The following is a 12,105-nucleotide window of genomic DNA, read 5'->3' on the forward strand; positions in this document are numbered from 1 at the left end:
ACGAGAGATAGTGAGGTTACATGGAGTGCTGGTATCCATTGTGTTGGATAGAGATCCCCATTTTACTTCTAAGTTCTGGCGAAGCTTACAGGAGGCAATAGGTACTAAGTTAAGCTTCAGTACTGCTTTTCACCCTCAGACAGATGGGCAGTCAGAAAAGACTATTCAGATTTTAGAAGACATGTTGAGGGCGTGTGTGATGTATTTTAAGGGAACTTGGATGCGACATTTACCTTTGGTTGAGTTCGCTTATAATAATAGTTTCCAGTCTAGCATTGGGATGGCACGTTAAGAGGTTTTGTACGGCAGAAGGTGTAGATCTCGATTGTATTGGGATGAAGTAGGCGAAAGGAAACTTATAGGCCCAGAGATTATTCAGCAGACCACAGAGAATATAGATACCATTCGGGCTAGAATGAAAGCAGCTCAAAGCCGACAAAAGAGTTATGCAGATAAACTCCGTCGCCAGTTAGAGTTTGAGGTTGGAGATAAGGTATTTTTTAGGATTGCACCGATGAAAGGAGTTATGAGATTCGGAAAGAATGGTAAGTTGAGCCTAAGATATATTGGACCGTTTGAGATTTTGGATCAGATTGGACCAGTGGCATACAGGGTGGCCCTACCACCGGCATTCTCGGGAGCGCATAACGTGTTACATGTGTCTATGTTGAGGAAGTAAATCCATGACCCCACCCACATTATAGATCATGAACCCCTTTAGATTCAAGAGGATATGACCTAGACCAAAGAACCAGTGCAGATTTTGGACAAGAAAGAGCAAATATTATGGACTCGAACTATTCCTTTGGTTAAAGTATTGTGGAATAACCATGCTATCAACGAAGCATCTTGGGAATTCGAGGAAGATATGTGAGTTAAGTATCCTCACCTGTTTGAAGAGACTTTTTATAGCTTGTAGAAAATTCCGAGGACAGAATTTTTGTAAAAGGGGAGGATGTAAGGCCCAGTTTTTTTTTGAAGCCCGGATCGTGCACAAGAGCCCAGCCCCTTTTCTTGGAGGTGTGCGAACGACGCCGTTTTGGGGGTAAGTTTCCCTTTTCCTCAGCTCCCCGAATCCTTCTCCTCCTCTTTCTATTTCGGTTTCTTCTAGTTTCCTCCGTATCCTTCTCTTTCCCGTAACCCACTCCCCCTTCCCGAGTCCCTCTCTTCTCTTCGTGGAGTCTGTTGGTGAGTCCGAAGTCATGCCCTAATTTTTCCTACACATTTCTCCCATTTGGTTTTTCCCTCATGCGTCCCTCCATTTTTGCAAAGTTTGTGCGTCTCTCTCCCTCTCGTGTACCTTATTTTTCTGCAGTTGGAGCTTTCTCTCTTCAGATGTGGCTCTCCCTCTTTCCACTTGGTGATTTTTCTGCCTACAGGTATCTCTTTCCCCCTCTCTTTTATTCTTCATGTTAGACCCTGAACTCAACCCTCTCAGCCGACCCTCTCTGTTTCATCACTTGCAGACTTTGTTGTTGCTTGTGGTTTCTGGTTCGTGGGTCTTCAGTTTTGGCTTTTCGTGTAACCAGTGAAGCCATTACGGGAGAATCTAATTTTCGCTGGTAAGCCATTCTCATTCTCGGTCTCATACGCACGCACACACACTTTCACTTCAAGTTAGTTTATTTCACTTCAATGAAATATTTGAAAGTGTAGTTCGTGAGTTCTCGGGCATTTTTTTTGTGAATAAACAAACACTTTGTGTTGGAAAGGTCTTGGAATTGTGGATTATTTTTGGGTTGGTCGAGCAGTAAACCGAGTGATACTAGGGATTGATTGGGGGCTGTTTTTGTGCTGTTAGAGTTTCTATACGACCGTTTGGAGTGGAGGTTAAATTATTTGGAGCTACATTGTTGTTGTAGTTTTGGTTGAGTTGTGATGATTGCTTGGAGTTGGGGGCCATTGAAGTGCGGGCTGTCCAGATTACTATATGGTCGTATTAGTGAGTTGTTTTTGCTATATTTTGGGTTGGGATTATGGGTTTTAATTATTAGATGGACGTTATGTCAATTGTCGTTTAGTACTTAGTGTATATATTTTTTTTCTATCAATAGGTGACAAGATTTTTAGAGGTCGATTTCAAGACATAGATAATACGCTGCAGGAGTCAGGTAAGCGGGGTTCCTGTACTAGACCTTACACAAATTATTGAGACTGAGGTTGACTTTCTGAAAATTTTGCATATTTTTGTGATGAAATGAGAACTTGGAAAAAATCAACCTCGGTCGCTTATTTGCATTACTCATGGAATTTGTATGAAAAAGAAAAGATATTTTCTGACATGCATTGTGTAGACATGAGCTAAATTTTGTCATGTTGTCTCTGAAATCTGAAAAATAGCGATATTGAGAATCTGAAAAATTATGCATTTATTTAGAAATATGCTCCGACTTTTATTTTCAGTATGTGAGAATGATCTGATTATGTTTTGGTACTCTGTTTTATTTTGATATGATATCTGAAAACCTTTGGCATGGTGTACTGATTTTGTATCTGACTCTATCTCTACTCTGCCCTACTCTGCTTTGTTATGCTCTGCTCTGTTTGGGTTGGTACCAACTTCTCTCTCTTTGAGTGCACCCACTTTCGAAACAAAGTGGTTTTGTTGTGGTCTTTCCTGTGTGCATACTCGGGGCTCCGAGAAGATTAAAGGAAATATTCATCTCTGTCTCTGCCTGGTTTGGCCACTGGGGTTAGCACAACCCTACCACGGGGGTGAAATATGGTCTCTGCTCTGTGTGATGTTCTGTTTTGATGTGATGATGATACTCAGTTTAGGTTATGCCAAAGTATTACGAATTTTACTTGTCTTAAAACCATCGCTCTGTTACTTTTGAAAAATATGCTTTTGTTCTGCATGATAACTCTGTAAAATATTTTATTCTGCATATTGTACTTTATAAATGCTCATGTTTGCACGCTAGCATATGTCTCCTGCTTACTGAGTTGTTGATAACTCACCCTCCATTTTCTTCATAATATTTTCAGATGATGTGGATAGTCCAACTGAGGACCAGGATTAGTTTGGTGAGCATGATTAAGCTAAGGAGGGGATGTTAAGAAAATGAATTATAATATCTTTCAGATTTAATGTCTCTTAGATTTAAATTTTATCTTGGGTTAGTAAGACTCGTTAAGTTATCAGTCTGGTTTGTTATGACTACCGGGAGATTGTGGACTCCTTAGTTTATTTTTGTTCTGTTGCGGTAATGGTTTATGGAGTTTCCAAGGTGTTTATTTAGAAGACTTGAGTTTGAGTTTTGATAATAAAGTTTTGTTGGAGATTTATTTTAGTTGTGTTGGAAAATGTGTTTATAAGTCACAGGTAGTAATTCTCTAAGCCACCCGGGTTTGGGGCGTTACACAAGCAGAGTAACAACTCTCGAGAATTAGAGGAAGTAAGACTTATGGACCACGTTATGGATATTTGAGGGGCTTAGGATGTTGCGTGAAGCCTCCTCAACATCATCATCATCTTCTCAAGTCAGATTGAATAACAATTCTCGGGAATTAGAGGAAGTAAGACTCGAGATGAAACATTTGAGGTCCAATCAAAGAAAATTACAAACTCAATTAGATCAGGTAGCGGATATGGAGGCGATATTAGAACAAAACATGCAGAAGAAGCTGGAGTTTCAATCCCAAAAAATGTTCGAACAGTTGCAATCAATGATGCCCCAAAACTCTATGAACCACAATCCTACAACGTTTTTTTTTTTAGTTGTCTTTTTATTATTTTGATTTGAACATTTGAACAAATGTGATGTTTTAATTGCAATATTTAATATTAGTGTCATATTTTGAATTAAGAGTTTATTGTATCATGAATACTGTTCGAACGTAAAATACCCAGTTCGAATGAAAATTTGCAATTTATACATTTGAATGCATTTTAGCTTCCGTTCGATCTAGAAATCAAAACCATTCGAATGACTTGAGAACTGTCAATTCTGTTCGAATATATAAGTTTTCCATTCAAACAAATTGCATGTTTGAACATTCGAACAAATATAAGTTTGTTTGAACACATTTGTCATAATTCGAATGTACAATTCACCGTTCAAACAAAAACATTGAACCACCTGTTCGAACAGTTATTTTCATTTCGAATGTATATAAATCATATTCGATCAGATTAATTTTTTCAAACAACAACATATATGTTCGAATAGAAATAAATTGTTCGAACACTTCATCCATTTGAATAGGATCAAATGAATTTGGTCGTTTGAATCAAATGAATTTGATCGTTTGTATCAAATTTCAATAGAGTTCGAACAAATACCCGATCGTTTGAACAAAAAATATTCAATAAGAACGGTTTTTTGGGACGAAAATTTTTCATTCCGAAAGAACATTCTTGTTCAAACGCTATCGACCAGTTCCGTCCGATTTCGTCTCTAAAAGAATTTTTGGGGATGAAGTTCAAATTTCATCCTAAACACCTTTTGAGACAGACCTTTTGGGACAAATTTTTCGTCTCTAATACTCTTTTGGGACGAAAATGCTATTTTTGGGATGAAATTTATCTTCCCAAAAAATGCATTCTCTTGTATTGAGATTAAATATTGTGGTTTATCTTTTTTCAATTTGATGAACTTTTAATCTCATCCAAAATTAGAGAGAAACGTTATTATTAAAAGGATAATATTATTTAGCCCCATGATTTTGCTCCCACATTTTGATTACTCGTGTATTTTATTTTATTGTATTTCTTAATGGTTAAGGAAGTCCCTGATAATGAACTTGAGTATTTAAAAAAAATGTTTAAAGATATTGAAAAACTCTTTGAAAGAAAAATGAAAAAAAAAAAAAGTGCAATTGTAATAATAGTAATTTTGAAGGGACAAAATCATGAAATTGAGTAGCAACACCCTTATTAAAATTACAAAAATGATGTAATAATCGTATGCTTTGTCAATACTTTGTCCCATTAGACTGTAGTTATATATTTTTTTTATTTTTTTTACAAGTACTAGTAGTTTTAATGGATAAAGTCTTAATGATTTTTTTGTCCATGTTTTTTTGTGAATACTTTGTCCCATTGTATGTACTTGGATTATGAAAAATGATTTGTGCAGTATAAATTAGAATGCTTACATCTCACATAATTCTTTTGAAAAAAATGTACTACGCATGACTTGCATACGTATTCCTGTATTTAGTATCACTCCTTAGGCTATAACCCACTAATAGTACTATTATATATAATTATATAATTATAAAATAGTAATATATAGTATTAAAATTCTATTATATATTGTCAATAAAGTCTGTTTTAGTTATAAGAGAATGTTACTATACTTAGAAGATATTCATAATATTCAAGTAAATATGGTAATATGACTTATTCAGTATTCTCTATCAAATCTAGTTTATTGTGTAAATCAATAAATATCAATTAGTATCATTGATTCATCGTATTTTTATTATTTTTCTAATCTTATTTACCTATAAATAGGGACATATATTATCTATTCATACAGTTGAAAATAACAAACATGTAGTCCTGACTCCTAAAAGTTTCACTTTCCTTCTTCGTTCTCCTTGTATTTTTTATATTTTATTTTATTTTATTTTTATTTTTATTTTCTATATGTTATTGGAACACTCTGTTTTTTTGTTTTTGAACGGACAAAGTCTTTGCTAGCTTCCAAAGCCGTGATGTAGAGTACTCGATATATTTTTTTGTAATACCATACCTTATTATAGAGTTTAACTGATGTTAATCTCTATTTGTAACGGTAATGCTAGGTTGCTGCAGGCTGCCGCCTTAGCAAAATTTATCATTTTTATTTTTTTATTTTTTATTTTTATATTATTTTAACATGTTTAAATATTTTTAAAAAATAAAAAATATATATCAGTATATTAATAATCATTTATTTAATTAATAAATAAAAAATAATTAAATATATGAACAATTAAAATAAAGAAGCAAAATTATAGAGCAAAGCAGCATTATTCTTTCTTTGAATGGGTAACACTGAACTTTCATGGTCAACTGAAACCAATGATAAGTAGATCATTGTGCCTTTCCATACTGATGTGGCAGATATGCATCGGCCAATAAAAGAAAAATTAGATGGTAGCCTGCTCGCCACATCCATTGCATTCCACGCTGGAAAATTAGTATATTATATATATTTAGTGGGAAAAAGAAAGAGAGTGACTTGTAACAAAAACATTGAGAAGTCAACAAACAAGTTCCGTATGCATTTATTATTGATGTTTGACGACAAGAAATACAAAGACAATTCGGGAAGTGATTTTAATGATTTTAATTATCATTGTTATAGCAAATTACATAGGGACAATACATATCTGGAATATGGTCTGAAGATCTGTGTGAATGATCATATCCTATGCCTTACCTTGGAAGAACTGGAATGCTCTGCTCATTCCAGAAGAAATTCTCTGGATCAACTGCAGTCTTAACTTTCACCAATCTATCAAAGTTTTCGTTGAAGTACTTGACCCCATAGATCTTTCCATCTGCATAGCTATTCTCATCATTCTTTTGGGTACCAATGTCAACGTCTCTATAGTTGAGAAATGCACTTCTTGGGTTCTTGGACACAAATGGAGTCATGTAACTAAAAAGCTTCCTTATCTGAGTTGTGTAATTCTTGTCTGCTTCAATCCCCTCCACTTCCCAATTTACAGAGTACTGGATCTTAAACAGATTTCCAGCGCGGTGTGGAAAAGGTGTAGCAGAAGCAGGGATTTCACTCATTTTTCCGCCATATGGGTTGAAAACCAATCCTGTTTTTCCAATCTGAATCATCTTCTTCCATAACCATTCCAACCCATCTTTGGAAATCGGGGTCTGCACATAATCCGACTTCCTCTTCAAGAAATTAGCAGAGTCAGGATTTCGGTCGAGCAGGACATCCGGGGATGTCCCAATGTCGTAATTTGCCCACCAAAGAACAGATTGAATCCAACTCGTTTCATTGACGTTTTCCTTCTTCAAACCCAATTCGGGAAAGTCTTTCTCCAACAATGACACCAGTTGCTCTGCATTTCCAAGAAATAGGGTCACGATTGAGGCTCTAATAGTCATGCTTCCCCTCTGCACCCTGGAACGCACGGGCTGTAGAAGCATTCTCATGAAAAGGTTGTCGTCTGTGATGGAAGCAACCTGTTGCCACTTGTAAACAATGTCGGTAGCGTTCTGTTCCAGGGTCCTCTCTACCCGGAAAACCGTTACCGTTTCAGGAACAGGAACCAGATTAATCTTGTACGAAAGTATTACTCCAAAGCTTCCTCCTCCTCCTCCTTTGATAGCCCAAAACAGATCTTCCCCCATCGAATCCTTATCAAGAATTCTACCTTTAACGTCGACTATCTTGGCGTCAATGACAAGATCCACGGACAGTCCATATTTACGCAACATGTTACCGTACCCTCCACCGCTCAGGTGCCCACCAACGCCTACAGTCGGACAAACACCGGCGGGGAAGCCATGCACTTTGCTCTTCTCCCAAATTCTATAATAAAGCTCTCCGAGTGTGGCGCCGGCTCCTACCCAAGCAGTCTGTTCCTCGATGTCAACACTGATGGACCGGAAATTGAACAGATCCAGGATGATAAATGGCACATCGGAGATGTAAGATAAGCCGTCGTAGTCATGGCCGCCGCTCCGGATTTTCATCTGAATGCCGATGCTCTTGGAGCAAAGCACAGCAGCCTGTACATGGGACTCCTGTGTTGGGGTCACAATGATCACTGGTTTTGGCGTGTAGGAGGCGTTGAATCGGGAGTTTCTGATGTAAGCTCGCAGCACAGACGTGTAAGAAGCGTTGCTTTGCGCATACACAATCTCAGAGACTTGGTCTGGCTGGTCTGTTTGATTTGATAGGCACTGGATAAACGCATCATAAACCGAGTCCGAGGCTGCCTGCAGTGAGGGAGAGACGGAAAGAAAACAAAGAAGCAGTGGAATTACGAGAGGCACAAAAGCATAATTCGAAGAACCTGATTTTCTCATCGTTATAGCCAAACCTTTCTTGTTTTTGTCTTTAAGATTGAGATATGAGAACTATACAAGGCATTATATACAGACAATGCAATGGAAACTGCAGAGTTTCTTCCTGCTGAGACTTCCCGCGTTTTGGCCGAACATATCAACGTTGCGTTTCCATTCGTCAAGTCAGCAATTGTCATTTTCTTTAGTACTTTTCCAATGTTGAGGGTTTCGACTTTTCAATTCACGGCATAGGCTCTGAATTTCAACTGTTTACAACCATAAGATACAGTGCCGACATTAGGCCAAGTGCTTCGAGAACGTACGACTTTTTGATTGGTGAATCTAATTGAATGATTTGGCTAACCCGTTACCACCTGATCAGTTTCCTCCAACTTTTGACAACGTTTTACGTTTTTTTTTTTTGTTTTTTTTGTTTTTTTGTTTACGGTCATGACATCTTTATATTAATACGTTTATGTGATCTACTTTATACGTTTTTACAGTTATGACTTTATGTGAATAAAAGATCTACTTTAGATCTCATTTATTTTTATAATTTAACTCATCTCATTTCATCTAATCATTACAATTTTTTCAAATTTTTAAAGAGAATAAAATAAATAATTCAACTTTTTCAAATATTAAAAAAATATATTTTAAGAATATTTTATTCAACTTTTAAGTTTAATCTTAACACATCTCATCTCATTTACAAAAATAAAAAAGTTAATTGTTTGATCAAATTTGATGATTACATTTCAACGAGATGTAGACATATAATGAAGGGTTATTTATAGCATTTAGGGAAATTTGAACATAAATCCCTTGTGTTATTGGCCATTTGAGATCCGCCCATTTGCTTTCATTTTTAGGATTAACGCTATTAAATCTTTTGGATAAAATATTCCCTCTATCATATTTTTTGCAAACACGTCAAGCTATTTATTTCTTATTTTTAAAATTCAAAATGAAAATAAAGAATCTAATAATATTTTTATTAAAAAATTCAGAAAAAAATAAAAAAATAAAACAAATTGGTACTTTGCGCAAGCCAACCACCATGTGTTGGCTAGCCAAGTCAAACCACTATGGATGGCCGAGTCTGACCAACCTGGCCATGTCAAAGTTGCAGGCTGACCACCACTGGTTGGCTATATTTGGCCCCCATGCCACCACGAGATGGCCGGATGCAGCCAGCCCGGACTGGCCCCCCACCTACAAATACAAATACAGATAAAACTAATGTATAGAAATAAAGGTCAGCTGTTACTTCTTTCCGCGTAGAAAAGCAGATCCATATTCGGTGCATGCTCTGTCCCCCCCACCTACACAGAGAAAAGCAGAAGTTGACAATTCTATAGTTTTTCTAACGATAAAATACATTGCACTCCATGCTGGGATAGTGAAGAAACGGAAAGGGATATAAAATTGACTTGTAAAGAATATTATATTGAGAGTCAACAAACAAGTTGTAGTATATACTTTTTTTAATGCTTACCATTCCAATAAGAAACACAAAGAAATGGTGAACTGCGTGAGTGGAGCAATGCAATACTGCGTTAAACATATTTTTCGGGAAGAAAATATAGTAATTGATTTTCTTGCCAAGAGTACAGCCGGGAGTTTAGATTTGAATTGGACTGGTGAAAGAGATAGATTACCCAACAATTTAAGAGGTCTTCTTCGCATGGATGAACTTGATTTTCTTTATTTACAGATCTTGTAATGTTTTCCTTGTAAGCTGCATTTGGTTTATTTGTTTATTAACTTTATATGCTTGCAGTTTTCTTGTTTTTGTTTTCTTGTAGGTTTTAGATTGGTTTTTTATATGTTGATATAAAAGGTTGTTGGCTAGGATTAGATGACTAGGACCTATTTGAATTATTGGATGAATGTAATTTATCTTTATCTTTATCTATGAATATTTAAATTCAAATATAAATAGATCAATAGATAAAAGTTTATCTTTATCCTTATAAGACAAACCTTTATCTATGAATATTTGAATTATAAGATAAGTGGTTAAATAGATAAAGGTTCAAGAAACTTTTGATCAATATTGAATGTTCAAAAATAAATGAGATATCAAATGATCTGGAAAGAAGATTAAAAAAGAAGATATCAAGTAGAAAGAATTTCAAACTATCAAAAAGTTATCCAGAACAGAAGCTGAACAAAAATCAGTTACTGCAGAGAAAAGTTATCGCAACATGTCAGCAATCCGTCAGGAGACGTCTTTGCGACAGATTCTATCCGTCAGCAGAATCCTACTGAAACTAGAACTCTTTCTAGATAGTTTATTTAATGGATTCTATTGGCTAAGATTGTTAGAGATTCAGGTTTACATATTTTCTATAACATTTTCTAGTGCATTGTTTGGTGATAAAATTTCTTAGTGAATTTTCATATTTGTGATCTCTCTTTGAGTGTGATCGTGCTTCGAGCATGGAGGATCGTGTGATTAGACTTCAGCTCCTAGAGTTCTAGGAGGAAAGATAATATTTGAAGATCGTCAGAGGTTCTAACTACTACTGCGATAGAAGACAAAATGGTCGTTTGTCCGGGCAAATAAGAGAGTCAAGTTGCAAAAGTTTTGTAATTGATGAGTATTTGTAATTAATTTTCAAATAATAATATTGACTTTCCTGAGTTTGGCTGCCCCATAGGATTTTACCTTTAAAGAGTTCTTTAAAGGGTTTCCTTTCGATACCAATTTTAGTGTTATACAATTTATTTATTTTATGTTATTGTTTAATTATTAAATTAATTGCATGCTTGAATACTAACCAATTTGTTGAGTGAATTAGTAGATATTTCCGCTGCATTACCGAAGTACTTGAGTAATTTCATTATATATAATTGGTTAAGTACTTTCATTTTGGGTATATTGTATTCTGGTTAGGAGTTTTAGATTTTTTATTTTATTTATATGTCTGGGTTTGGATTTCTTTGATTATTTGTACCCCAAGTATTAATGGTTGTAATCACGGTTTTCCTCTATCATAAGTGAAGGTTATCAATAAAATTAAAGTACCGTCATCTTCTTAAAAAAAATACAAATAAATATTCAGAAAACAATTTCAATGAATTAGGTCGGTATCATGTTTATTAATAGTACAAGACATTCAATGAGTTAGGTTCATCCCATATTCTTTTAGCATTAAGTAAAATTAGTATCTTTTAACAATCATTTTGTAATAGAATTGTTTTATTTTCAAGTTAGTGCATAGATACATACTTCACATAACTTAAATAGTAAAATATATTTGATTGATAATATTTATATTTTAAAACTTATATTTCAAATTAAATTATGCTATATATGTATTTTATTATGTGTGCTCAACACACCAACTTTAAAATATAACTTTTCTTTGTGATAACGTGAGCGGTTGAGATTAGAACAAAACAAAAAAAAGTAATTGTCAAGGGTTCTCCTTGCCATTTTACTTAGAATTTATATTAATAAAAAAAATGCATATATGTTCTTTCACAAATACACAAATAACTTCTCAAAACGGGTAACTTATTTATTTATATTAGATAAATAAAATATTTATAATCTTAAAATGTGAAAATATTGTACATTATTTTTTTAAAAAATAATAACTGTTGGTTTGAATTCAGATATGAGATAAGGTGATTTTAGATGAAAGATAAAAGTTGAAAAAAATATTATTAGAATATTATTTTTTAATATTATTATTTTATAATTTGAAGAATTATTTATTATATTTTATGTGTGAATTTAAAAAGATTATAATAATAAGATAAACTAAAATATTTTCTGAATCAAACGTGACTTAAATCAAAGACTCAAAAATTGTTATTTTTAATTATATATCCTCTTTTTTTTTTTTTTTTTTTTTTTAACAGAAGGTATTAACAGAGTTAAGGAATGCATCGAAAGATCAGAAAGACCCGGTCATTGGTCAATACGCTCAAACCATGCGTGCCTAAGACGCGCCTACTCTGCGTTGAACCTTTCAAACCTATTAAATACAATTTTAAAAAAATTCCTCAATCTTACCAATTTAAAAAAAAAACAATAAATTAATAAATAAATAAATGAATAGGTAGAGTTTGTTCTACCACAGCGAGGCAATGATTGGGCCATCCCAATTAACTCATGT

The 12,105-nt window shown here is 34.4% G+C and overlaps 1 protein-coding gene across 1 annotated transcript; it reads right to left on the bottom strand.

The window, feature by feature from the left end:
• Positions 1-6,195: 6,195 nt before the first annotated feature.
• On the bottom strand, positions 6,196-8,077 carry LOC121267894 (berberine bridge enzyme-like 21). The gene has a single exon (XM_041172000.1). It carries the CDS (start codon positions 7,991-7,993, stop codon positions 6,371-6,373), a length of 1,623 nt encoding a protein of 540 aa, XP_041027934.1. The 5' UTR covers positions 7,994-8,077; the 3' UTR covers positions 6,196-6,370.
• Positions 8,078-12,105: the final 4,028 nt, after the last annotated feature.

Source organism: Juglans microcarpa x Juglans regia, chromosome 5S (genome assembly GCF_004785595.1).
Source record: "Juglans microcarpa x Juglans regia isolate MS1-56 chromosome 5S, Jm3101_v1.0, whole genome shotgun sequence".
In the NCBI taxonomy this organism is placed as follows: domain Eukaryota; kingdom Viridiplantae; phylum Streptophyta; class Magnoliopsida; order Fagales; family Juglandaceae; genus Juglans; species Juglans microcarpa x Juglans regia.